Source organism: Trichomycterus rosablanca, chromosome 24 (assembly GCF_030014385.1).
Source record: "Trichomycterus rosablanca isolate fTriRos1 chromosome 24, fTriRos1.hap1, whole genome shotgun sequence".
Lineage (NCBI taxonomy): Eukaryota > Metazoa > Chordata > Actinopteri > Siluriformes > Trichomycteridae > Trichomycterus > Trichomycterus rosablanca.
The window spans coordinates 10,757,724-10,771,400 of record NC_086011.1 but is presented as its reverse complement, the minus strand read 5'-3'; the positions used below and the strand labels follow the sequence as shown (position 1 = coordinate 10,771,400).

Below are 13,677 nucleotides of genomic sequence, written 5' to 3'. Positions count from 1 at the left end.
CCTTATTTACTTTTTAGGCACCTTATCTCCATTGTTAATCTTACGCTGCTAATGTACAACATGTCACTACCTCATGAACCATTGTACCATCTATTCACCATCATGTACTAACACTTGTCTTTAGTCCTGTCTTCTAATTACTTGTTTAGATTAGGGATAATTAGGAATATCTTTTGTAGTTATTTATTATAGGATTTTTTGTATTTATTGTTGTACTTACACTGTTTTGTATTTACACTGTTTTGTATTTACACTGTTTTGTCTTGCACTTTTTGTACCGTGTTACACCGTGATCCTAGAGGAAAGCTGTTTCGTTTCAATATGTACTTGTATGTAGCTGAAATGACAATAAAACCTCTCTGACTCTGACTTTAAAATTCTGAAATGTAGAGTATTGATATAGTGAAAAAAATACTTTAAATTACATAAATTGTGAGTTATATCCATTCTACTGTATTCTCAAATATGACGAGACCTTAAAACAACCCATAAATCCATTTTCAGGTAAGTGGTCAGCATGATTTTCTAGGTGGAACAAATCTTCTGTGCAGCAGAAAGGCTTGAATACCCAGCAGACTGGATTTAAAGGGAATTTGCGACTGTTAATGCAATCATTAGAACAGCCACACCTTCCTTTTAAGATCTTGCCTGCTGCTCTGTCTTCATGCCAGAAGTCTTTATTCAGGATTTCTCCTCCTGTAAGTGTTATGATTTATAGAATTAAACACAGAGTATGTGTGTGTTTCACATAATCTGTAGCCAAAAGTTTTCATCTTTTGCTGTTTTAATCACCATTATTTACATTGAACATTTACATTTGTTATTCCCAGTTTGCAGAATGTAAAATGCAGATGGGAGCAGATTTTCGTAAGCAAAGCAGATACATAAATAAATAAGTGCTAATTGGATGGGCTACAATGTAAGTCTTGGATAAAAATATAACAATTGGTTTCTGATCAAGACCTAAAATACCCAGCCTCTGGCCATCCTCCAATAAAGGTGTAAAAATGAAGCTAAACTACTTAAAAAACACCTTTACTTGTTTATTTTTGTATTGGAGCTTAAAGGACCAAAAACTACAGTGGTAAGGAAAAACATTGTTATTCTTTTTTTAACACTATAAATATAGATACACCGACCACACATAACATTATGACCACTGACAGGTGAAGTGAATAACACTGATTATCTCTTCATCACAGCATCTGTGAGTGGGTGGGGTATATTAGGCAGCAAGTGAACATTTTATCCTCAAAGTTGATGTGTTAGAAGCAGGAAAAATGGGCAAGCTTAAGGATTTGAGCAAGTTTGACAAGAGCCAAATTATGATGGCTAGACAACTGGGTCAGAGCATCTCCAAAACTGCAGCTCTTGTGGGGTGTTCCCGGTCTGCAGTGGTCAGTATCTATCAAAAGTGGTCCAAAGAAGGAACAGTGGTAAACCGGCAACAGGGTCATAAACAGCCAAGGCTCATTGATGCACGTGGGGAGCAAAGTCTGGCCCATGTGGTCCGATCCAACAGACGAGCTACTGTAGCTCAGATTACTGAAGAAGTTAATGCTGGTTCTGATAGAAAGGTGTCAGAATACACAGTGCATCGCAGTTTCTTGCATATGAGGCTGCAGGCATGTGCACAGAAATTTTTGGAGGCAGGTGCTCAAGCCAAAAAAAAAGGGCACCCATCGCCAAAATTATTAATAAAATAATAATAAAAAAAAACACAGTAGAATATTTAACTTATTTAATTTATTTTTGTTAACGCAATCAATACACATTTAATCAAATAACTCAAATTATCAAATTGCATAAATAAATGAAAAACAGGCCATATTGTGCACGCTTTTTAATAACCAAACAACTGATACTGATACATCTCCCTCATTTGCTTTACTGGTAGATGGCCTAATCCAGGATAAAAGAGAGCTGGTACCCTGAGCTGCTTGCTGTAGTTCCTTTTCTTTCTGCTTTTGTAACCTTTCTTTTCTTGGCATTATGCTGCAAAATTTGTAAATGAGATAAATCAATGTTGTGCATAATAATCAAGAGTGACTTACTGAATCTCCATAAAGGGGAGAACACAGTATACATAATTTTACTGTTTTCTGATAGAGTTGAAGCATTACACTAATAATATACCATTACTAATATCAATTTACCTCACCAGACTGTCATGTAGCTCAACTTAAGACCTACCTTTGATTTCAAATCATAAACCCACTTTGGGTAGTTAATGTTAACAATGGGCCTTTTATTATGCCAATAAAATCAAATAGACAGCTAAATAACATTTTCCTATTTATTCATCATTTTTTGTATGCTGTATGCTATATCATAGAGCATTATATTTAGTATTCTACATATATTAGTTTGTAATGTTAATTACCTAGCAAAATTATTCCCCATTTGTAAACCTCAACTGTTAAAGTATAAATGCTTGCATGAAAATAACTCCTTGACTAAAGGTGACTTTTTCTACACAGCGTTTTGGCCAGGATGCTGTAATTATAAAATATTGTATGTTTGTATCTATTTTCAACACTTTACTGTGAGAGCTACTTGACATTCTCCTGCAAAATGTTTGTGCTCATGCTTTTTTTTTCTTCAGGCTTTCACATCATAGTAAGTAAGATTTTAAATGAAACAAAACTAGTGAACTTGTCTAATTTGTAAAACAGTAAAACTGTCTTTAAATTCTCTGTCTGTCTGTCTGCTGCAGTTTGTCCCCCTCCACCTTCATTAAACATGACAAACGTCAGTAAACAGCTGGACAAGGCTTTGAAATCACGTATTTAATGACTCATGAGTACAAAACGTGTAGGCTATGCGTTATGCATGGATGCTCTTTGTATGAAACACTGTTGTTACCTGTCTGTCTGATGCTGCGGGTCAGAGGAGAAGTGTGTAGCAGCGGTTTGGCCTGGCGCTCAGCACTGCATGAGTGCTAACCGGAGGAGGAGGAGGGAGGGGCAAGGCGGGAGCTTGTGCGCGCCGCGGATCAGATCGGGGCAGAATTCTCACAAGAACTCAAACTAATGCCCCTCAGATATCAAAACACTTTTGGGCTCCAGCAGAAAGGGCACTTTTCTCATCCAGGGCAAAAGGGCAGGTGCTTGAGCACCACTAGGGGTCTATCTGTGCATGTGCCTGTGGGGCTGCATAGCCCCAGACCAGTCAGGGTGCCCATGCTGACCCTTGTCCACCGCCGAAAACGCCAATAAGGGGCATGTGAGCATCGGAACTGGACCACGGAGCAATGGAAGAAGGTGGCCTGGTCTGATAAATCATGTTTTTTTTAACATCACGTGGATGGCCGGGTGCATGTGCTTCGCTTACCTGGGGAACACATGGCATCAGGATGCACTATGGGAAGAAAGCAAGCCAGCGGAGGCAGTGTGATTCTTTTGGCAATGTTCAGCTGGGAAACCTTGGGCTCTGCCATCCATGTGGATGTTACTTTGATACGTACCATCTACCTAAGTATTGTTCCAGTCCATGTACACCCTTTCATGGAAACGGTATTCCCTGATGGCTTTGGCCTCTTTTAGCAAGATAATGCACCCTGCCACAAAGCAAAAATGGTTCAGGAATGAAACAAGTTTGAGGTGTTGACTTGGCCTCCAAATTCCCCAGATCTCAATCCAATTCAGCATCTGTGGGATGTGCTGGACAAACAAGTCCGATCCATGGAGGCCCCACCTCGCAACTTACAGGAGTTAAAGGATCTGCTGCTAACATCTTGGTGCCAGAGACCACAGCACACCTTCAGGGGTCTAGTGGAGTCCATGCCTCGACGGGTCAGTGTTGTTTTGGCAGCAAAAGCAAAAACACAATATTAGGAAGGTGGTCATAATATTATGCCTCATCAGAATATATCTTAATGTAGTTCCTACTCATACACATTTTGCCTTAACTGTTAACTTCTTTTAGCTTTTTTGCTACTACTGACAACTGATTGCACGTTCCTGTTAACACCGTAGATAAACTCATCAGCTAGACAGGTCTTTGCACCACTCAGTGACAGAAAAGACAACTAAATATACGTTTTTGTAAATCTTTGCCCATCATCGCCTACAGGAGTTTATTTTATAAACTCTCTGTAATCATTAATCCATTTTATTTACAATGATAATAATAAGACACAACATTGTAAGATGTTTAGCCTTTTTGCAACAGTTATATGGATAAATCTTACAATTCAGCCAATAAAAGATGTAAGCTTTTAAAATTTAAATATGTAATAAAGGTTCATTATCTGTGACTAACAGTTCAGAATCTTTGATTTGTTAATTCTCTTACAGTGACTGAACACGGGATAAACACATTGGAAATCCTTTCTTTCCACTTTTATCAGATAAAGCTTCAAGAGAATTAACAAATCACAGATTGTTCTTTTGCGTTTTACAAAACGTTCCGACTTTTCTAAAAATGTGTTTGTGTGGCATTGTGTTTATTCAAGCTATTGTAAGCTGACAGCCTGTTTTGTTTCCCCATTATTCCGGTGCTGTTCCATCATTCAAAGCAGGAGATGATGGCACAAAATGGGGCAACAGAGCTCAATTATCTGTGGAGGTCCTGACATGCACCGATGGCACCAGCTTTCATAAAGCTCTGTCATACATAGATCATCAGTGATTGCTGAAGAAACAGCCTGCGCCCATCCTGTCAGGGGATTTTGTTACAAGGCTTTATTCTAAAAAGATCAAATACTATGCACCTTTCTGACAGGATGCTGCAAAAAGACAGATTTAATTAGCACGTTTGTGACCTCAGTCATTTTTGAGTGTGATTACAACAAATACATTGTGATAGTACAAAATTTACACAATATTATATGTCAATAAATCCTGGTAAATCTTTAAATAGATGCCACGGGGCATGAAAACCTTCTTGAGTTGAACTGATATCAGTTTGTCAAATTTTGAAAAAAGAATCCTTACCCACTTACATTTGGACTTAAAAGTTCACCTACACTTAAAAGGAATATGTATATCAGAACAGTCATTGGATTGCAGTTTTTTCTGCATCTGAAAAAAAATCATGAGGTAATTGTGTATTGTCTGAAAATGTGATCTGCTAGATCAAAAATATACATAAAAAAATAAGCCAGAGGTAGACCTGCATTGAGTAGTTCTTGTATTACACACAACTAAATAGCCTCTCGGGCAGCACGGTGGCTCGGTGGGTAACACTGTTGCCTCACAGCAAGAAGGTCCTGGGTTTGATCCCCAGGCAGGGCAGTCCAGGTCCTTTCTGTGCGGAGTTTGCATGTTCTTCCTGTGTCTGCATGGGTTTCCTGATTTGCCCTATAGGTCAATGGGTGTGTGTGTGTGTGTATATGTGCCTGCCCTGCGATAAACTGGCGCCCCGTCCAGGGTGTTACTGTGTGTCTTGCGCCCATTGAAAAGCTGGGATAGGCTCCAGCACCCCCTAATTGGATAAGTGTTTAAGAAAGTGAGTTCATATTTTCTAGACCTTGGTATAACTCCACTATTTCATGAACTTTTTAATCATTAAGCATTACTGGAACCTTAGTCATGATGCAAAAAGAAGGGCTCAAATTGTAGTCTCAAAGTTGGAATTCTGTAAGTAATTCACAAAGATCAAAATGAATCCTTTGAAGCCATCACTCTTATTTATGGGACTGGTTGGGTGGGTTTCTGGAGCAGTGGGCATCGTGGCACCCATACTAGCCCTGTCTTACCTTTTTGTTTTTCTCACTCTATAAATCTTTTAAGCTACTTTGCACTGCAAATGAAAACACAACAAAATCCAAGTCATGGCAGTCTAAAATAAACTACTTTTACTACCTATACACTGTGTTTCTGCTGCCTATGTACACCGACCAGCCATACCATTAAAACCACCTCCTTGTTTCTACACACATTGTCCATTTTATCAGCTCCAATTACCATATAGAAGCACTTTGTAGTTCTACAATTACTGACTGTAGTCTAATGGTGCCCCGTGGGCAGCGTCCTTTAACCACTGATGAAGGTCTAGAAGATGATCGACTCAAACAGCAGCAATAAATAAGCGATCGTCTCTGACTTTACATCTACAAGGTGGACCAACTAGGTAGAAGTGTCTAATAGAGTGGACAGTGTATACACAATACAGCAAGAAGGTCCTGGGTTTGATCCCCAGGCGGGGTGGTCTGGGTCCTTTCTGTGCGGAGTTTGCATGTTCTTCCCGTGTTTGTGTGGGTTTCCTCCGGGAGCTCCAGTTTCCTCCCACAGTCCAAAAACATGCAGTCAACTTAATAGGAGACACTGAATTGCCCTATAGGTGTGTTTGTGTGTCTGTCCTGCGATGTACTGGCGCACCATCCAGGGTGTTACTGGCGCCTCGTCCAGGGTGTTACTGTGTGTTACTGTGTGCCTTGCGCCCATTGCAGAGTCACATGTCATGAAACTTTACATATTTTTTGGAATATTTACAATATTTAGACATATAGCTACAGTGGGGCCAAAAAGTATTTAGTCAGCCACTGATTGTGCAAGTTCTCCTACTTAGAAAGATGAGAGAGGTCTGTAATTTTCATCATAGGTACACTTCAACTGTCAAGAGACAAAATGAGAAAAAAAAATCCAGGAAATCACATTGTAGGATTTTTAAAGAATTTATTTGTAAATTATGGTGGAAAATAAGTATTTGGTCACCCACAAACAAGCAAGATTTCTGGCTCTCACAGACCTGTAACTTCTTCTTTAGGAAGCTCTTCTGTCCTCCACTAGTTACCTGTATTAATGGCACCTGTTTGACCTCGTTATCTGTATAAAAGACACCTGTCCACAGCCTCAAACAGTCAGACTCCAAACTCAACCATGGCCAAGACCAAAGAGCTGTCGAAGGACACCAGGAAGAAAATTGTAGACCTGCACCAGGCTGGGAAGAGTGAATCTACAATAGGCAAGCAGGTTGGTGTGAATAAATCAACTGTGGGAGCAATTGTAAGAAAATGGAAGACATACAAGACCATTGATAATCTCCCTCGATCTGGGGCCCCACGCAAGATCTCATCCCGTGGGGTCAAAATTATCATGAGAACGGTGAGCAAAAATCCCAGAACTACACGGAGGGACCTGATGAATGACCTGCAGAGAGCTGGGACCAAAGTAACAAAGGCTACCATCAGTAACACACTACGCCGAGAGGGACTCAAATCCTGCAGTGCCAGGCGTGTCCCACTGCTTAAGCCAGTACATGTCCAGGCCCGTCTGAAGTTTGCCAGAGAGCATATGGATGATCCAGAAGAGGATTGGGAGAATATCATGTGGTCAGATGAAACCAAAATGGAACTTTTTGGTAAAAACTCAACTCGTCGTGTTTGGAGGAAGAAGAATGCTGAGTTGCATCCCAAGAACACCATACCTACTGTGAAGCATGGGGGTGGAAACATCATGCTTTGGGGCTGTTTTTCTGCAAAGGGGACAGGACGACTGATCCGTGTTAAGGGAAGAATGAACGGGGCCATGTATCGTGAGATTTTAAGCCAAAACCTCCTTCCATCAGTGAGAGCATTGAAGATGGAACGTGGCTCGGTCTTCCAGCATGACAATGATCCCAAACACACCGCTCGGGCAATGAAAGAGTGGCTCCGTAAAAAGCATTTCAAGGTCCTGGAGTGGCCTAGCCAATCTCCAGACCTCAACCCCATAGAAAATTTGTGGAGGGAGTTGAAAGTCCGTGTTGCCCAGCGACAGCCCCAAAACATCACTGCTCTAGAGGAGATCTGCATGGAGGAATGGGCCAAAATACCAGCTACAGTGTGTGCAAACCTGATGAAGACTTACAGGAAACGTTTGACCTCTGTCATTGCCAACAAAGGTTATGTTACAAAGTATTGAGTTGAACTTTTGTTATTGACCAAATACTTATTTTCCACCATAATTTAGAAATAAATTCTTTAAAAATCCTACAATGTGATTTTCTGGATTTTTTTTTTCTCATTTTGTCTCTCATAGTTGAAGTGTACCTATGATGAAAATTACAGACCTCTCTCATCTTTCTAAGTAGGAGAACTTGCACAATCAGTGGCTGACAATACTTTTTGGCCCCACTGTATATTTTAGCATTGTCACAAAAAATTGTTGCAAAATAATTACAATTCCAAAACTGTGTATGTATTTTTTTGTATTTTAACTTTACCCACAATAACTAACTCTTTTAAACCAAACATTTGTTTCAATTATTTAATTACAAAAACAGTTGCAGGAAACAGAATTTCAAGAGTGTCATGATATGTTCTCTACAAGTCTATGTAAACATGATTTTAATTATATCTGAAAGAAGGAAAATTGTATTTTATTATTGCTATAAGAGAAATATATCTTATTTTTGGCTGCAGGGTGCCAAGCTTCCCATGTCAATCATCATTGTTGGAGTGGGCCAAGCTGAGTTTGATGGTAAGTTATGCACTTTCTTTTGTCTTTTTTATTATATGCCTTGGGCATTGATGTGCAGTTTCTTTTCCATTACCTTATATTTAAAAAACAGTATTATCCACAGCCTTTACCACCATTTTTAATGACTAAAAACCAAGTCAATAGTTTTAATTAAATTTAAAAACAAATCTTGGCTTTACTTGCACTTGCAGTTAGCCCATGGGATACTTCATGACTAATGATGAGGTAATTTCCCTGAGTAGAGCAAGTGCAGAGAAGATGGAACACAGAGAACATTGGTTAAAGGGGCACAGTCCAATTACTGTAATTGTGCTGTAATTAGCTTACGCATCCATGTAATAAGCACAAACCCTCATATGTGTTATGTCAAGGCTAAAGTGATGAATGGAGTGGGAGGCTGTGGTCAGAAATCTCAGATCTCTATTTACCCAAGTGAGGGTCTGGACAGGAGGTCTGGATAAACAATAACCATACATACACCGACAAAGGCATAACATTATGACCACTGACAGGTAAAGTGAATAACACTGATTATCTCTTCATCACGGCACCTGTTAGTGGGTGGGATATATTAGGCAGCAAGTGAACATTTTATCCTCAAAGTTGATGTGTTAGAAGCAGGAAAAATGGGCAAGTGTAAGGATTTGAGTGAGTCTGACAAGGGCCAAATTGTGATGGCTAGACGACTGGGTCAGAGCATCTCCAAAACTGCAGCTCTTGTGGGGTGTTCCCGGTCTGCAGTGGTCAGTATCTATCTATGTATGTCCAAGAAAGGAAGAGTGGTAAACCGGCGACAGGATTATGGGTGCATCACAGTGCATCACAGTTTGTTGCATGTGGGGCAGCAAAAGGGGGACCAACACACTATTAGGAAGGTGGTCATAATGTTATGTCTGATTGGTGTACATGGCTCTCTGTGGTTATGTAGAGAAGAGCTGTTCTGAATTTCAGGTATTAAAATTCCCTATGCTTGTGTGGAGGCCAATTATGTTGGGTAGTGTCAAAACAATAATTAACATGGGAAAGGGTCAGAGTCTCCTGTCACCTACTATTTTATACATTGTAAATTAAATTTATTTATAGTGGGTGCAGTTTAGCTGTCTTTTACGCTGTCTAAAGGACTGTCTCATTTGGAAAATCTTCCAAAACTAGGATGAATTGGAACACTACACTGTACTGCATGCAGGCTTTATTGACAACCTTTAGTTTATGATCTTACTAATGCTCTTCTAGCTGAATAAAAGTGAATCCCCACAGTCGTGTTCCATAATTCAGTGAAAAGAATTTCCATAAGATTTATGTTCTGGTCCATTTTTGATCATATAGTTTATCTGTTAATAATGTTTATATGCCATATTGTATGAAGTAATTGTTTTTTATTGGAGTGACAAATGTTGGAGAAGCCTAACAAATGTTGACTTCTCATCTCAGCAATGGTGGAGTTAGACGGTGATGACATAAGGATTTCCTCAAGAGGAAAACTAGCGGAACGGGACATTGTACAAGTAAGACAAATGGTTATAAGATCACATTTTATTAAATTCTGTATATTTTTACATTTGTATGTTTTTACATTTAATGTTAAAATTAATTACAAACACATTAAATGTTTCACTGGGTCTGTTTGAAAACCTAGTGAGCTGCCTTGCTGTCTTACTGTCTACATAGGCAGCTGCCTAGGTAGAGACTTATAAGTTAGGTTATTCGAACGCACTACTTAGGTAGCGATTCCATCAGTTTTTGCTTACTAAGCTAACACAGTTAGCCTCATGCCATTCAGACCAATAGGATGAGGTGGCACAACGTGCTAGCATGTCAACTAATGACATGTCTCCCTCCGTGGACCAAAAACGGTTAAATTTGCTGACGAGCCCGAACTTGTGAATAAATTACACTTGTGCACGTTTATACAAATTAAAAACCTATGATAATTTATTTACATTTGAAAATAACTCAGTTCATTGCTCCGCATCCTTCCGCCATATATATATTTTTTTTTGTGAGAAAAGTTGTGCCGCACTGAATGCTGGGATTGCCTTCACCGCTAAAGAAGCATCAGATGCTCCCTCATTATTCTGTCAAAATACCGTTCAGATTTAAGGTGGCTTACTAGACAGCATTTTAAGGTATCTAAGAATTCGAACAGCCTACTTCTCAGGAGCTCGACTAAGGAGGATGACATAAAATGCTGTCTATGTAGTGAGCTCACTAGGTTTTCGAACACACCCATTAACTAAATTTTTTAATTGTCATATATGGTCACATGAAAACATTTTATGTGTTTGACTTTTTAAATAACTGCAGTACTTGTGTGTTATGTGTTTGACTTTTTAAATAACTGCAATACTTGATGTGAAGATTGATTTGTAACGCTGGGCACAAGGGCGGGGCAGTCAAAATGCTAAAGGCTAATGCTAAAGGCTAAATTCTAATCTAACTCTAAACATATAACAGATTCCTAAACTAAACTAACTACTAACTTGAACAGAAATGCTAACACCTAAGCTAATGGCTACCCTAGGCTGAGACAGAACAGACATTAGAACTAGAACATAACAAGCAAGGACAGTGACAACTGTATATTGTAAAAAGCGCTATATAAATAAAGTTGACTTGACTTGACAACATTAGCAAGGGCAAACAAAGCAGAGCAAAACATCACCATGAGAAGAGCCAGGACAGGAAACAAGACAGGCAACAAGACTGGAAAAGTCAGAAACAGGAAGCAGCAACAAGAGGGTTTATGTACACAAAACAAACACAATAGGAGCAATGTGCTCAGCCTACATGGCTGTGATTCCTCATTAGTAAGACATTACTGTTTTAATTGCTGATCTAACAATATCACTTTTGGTTGAGCGTTGGGTTAATGATCTATGAACTTTACCCAATTTATAATTATGCAATTAGTAACAGAGTTCTCCAAAGAATTTTACTGGGGCAAATCTTTGCTTAGTTTTTGAGTCATTAGTTGAACATGTTGGGACATACTCCTAAACTATATACACCGACGAGGCATAACATTATGACCACTGACAGGTGAAGTGAATAACACTGATTATCTCATCACGGCACCTGTTAGTGGGTGGGATATATTAGTCAGCAAGTAAACATTTTATCCTCAAAGTTGATGTGTTAGAAGCAGGAAAAATGGGCAAGCGTAAGGATTTGAGCAAGTTTGACAGGGTGCCCATGCTGACCCCTGTCCACCGTCGAAAGCACCAACAACGGGCACGTGAGCTTCGAAACTGGACCACTGAGCAATGGAAGAAGGTGGCCTGGTCTGATGAATCACATTTTCTTTTACATCACGTGGATGGCCGGGTGCGTGTGCGTCGCTTACCTGGGGAACACATGGCACCAGGATGCACTGTGGGAGGAAGGCAGGCCGGTGGAGGCAGTGTGATGCTTTGGGCAACGTTCTGCTGGTAAACCTTGGGTCCAGCCATCCATGTGGATGTAACTTTGACACGTACCACCTACCTAAGCATTGCTGCAGACCATGTACACCCTTTAATAGAAACGGTATTCCCTGATCCTGTGGCCTCTTTCAGCAGGATAATGCACCCTGCCACAAAGCATAAATGCTTCAGGAATGGTTTGAGGACCACAACAACAAGTTTGAGGTGTTGACTTGGCCTCCAAATTCCCCAGATCTCAATCCAATCGAGCATCTGTGGGATGTGCTGGACAAACAAGTCTGATCCATGGAGACTCCACTTCGTAACTTACAGGAGTTAAAGAATGTGCTGCTAACATCTGCAAGGGTTTAATAGTGGACACAGGAGCACCTGCCAGGAGGGAGTTGCAGTAGTCCAACCGTGAGATTACAAGTGACTGCACAAGAATCTGAGTGGCTTCCATGGAAAGAAAATGGTCGAATCTTCCTGGACAACACCAAGTTTTCTTATATTATCAGATGGTCTGATCTGGGAGTCATCAAGAGAGATGACTAGGTCCTGGGTTGGAGATTGATCTCCAGGAATAAATAACAGCTCTGTCTTGCTGGGATTAAGTTTTAGATGATGAGCTGACATTCATTGTGAGATATCTCGCAGACATGCTGAGATGCGAGATGAGACTTGTGTGTCTGAATGAGGAAATGACAGAATGAGATGAGTATCATCTGCATAGGAGTGGTAAGAGAAGCAATGGGGGGCTATGACCTTACCAAGAGAGCGGATGTAGAAGTGGGCCAAGTACAGAGCCCTGAGGAACACCAGTTGAGAGAGAGCATGGAGCATTGCCATGACAAACCAGTTACTCCAAGGTTGGAGAATGTAGACAAGAGAATGCTGTGGTTTACTGTGTCAAAGGCTGCAGAGAGGTCAAGAAGAATGATGACCAATGACAGTTTGGCTGCTTTGGCTGCATAAAGCTTCCCAGTAACAGCCACGAGAGCTGTTTCTGTGGAGTGTGCTACCTTGAAGCCAGACTAATGTGGATCGTGGAGGTCATTCTGAGTGAGAAAGAAAGATAGTTGGTTGTAGACAGCACGTTTAAGAATTTTGGATAGAAAAGAGAGGAGTGAGATTGGTCTGTAGTTGTTAATGTTTGTGGTGTCTAGTGTAGGTTTCTTAAGAAGGGTAATGACCTGTGCCTGCAGGGACAACACCTGGTGTCAGGGAGTTGTTAATGATTAGTGTGATAAAGGGGATTAGGTCCTGCGAGGTGTCTTTGAGGATGGTAGATGATATAGAGTCAAGTGTGCATGTAGTGGAATTGCTGGATGAGAGTAGTAGATGAATGAAGTAAGAATATGATAATTATGTACCAACTATGTATCATCAAATATTTTAATAGCATGTCCAAATACATTTAACAGTAAATCTGTCAACAAACATGCAGTCATTTAAATCAAAAGAAAAAAGAAAAAGAAACATATTATGTTTACATGTACATGATTAAAGGCACCCTTCCCTAATACATGGTAAAAATGACAGCCTTCAAACATTTTTGTAGGCATCTGTAGGCATCTTCCACCTGTTTGCTGGTAGTTTCTTTCATTCTTCCACTGCAACTCACTCAAGCTATGCATGGTTTCTTTTCCCAATAGCAGACTAGCAGTTTAAAACAGTAAATTTTTTCCCTTCTTAACCATTTTTGTATATTTTTGAATGTATGCTTTGGGTCGTCATCCTACTGTAGGACCCAGTTTTTGACTTGGGAGCACTTTTACTCGATAACCCTTTGATTTCATAGTTCCTGTAACACATTTGAAATACCCTGTCCCAGAGCCAGCAAATCAGCCCCACAACATTATGGGTCCCCT

General features: G+C 40.0%; 1 protein-coding gene across 4 annotated transcripts in view; it reads left to right on the top strand.

Moving 5' to 3' along the window:
• Window positions 1-13,677, top strand: part of cpne5b (copine Vb) — a 277,781-nt gene that overhangs the window by 261,401 nt on the left and 2,703 nt on the right. For all 4 annotated transcript variants that reach the window (XM_062986426.1, XM_062986428.1, XM_062986429.1 and 1 more), the window contains 2 exons: window positions 8,348-8,405; window positions 9,837-9,910. In XM_062986426.1, the coding sequence (XP_062842496.1) occupies window positions 8,348-8,405; window positions 9,837-9,910 (132 nt within the window). The remainder of the gene's footprint in view (window positions 1-8,347; window positions 8,406-9,836; window positions 9,911-13,677) is intronic.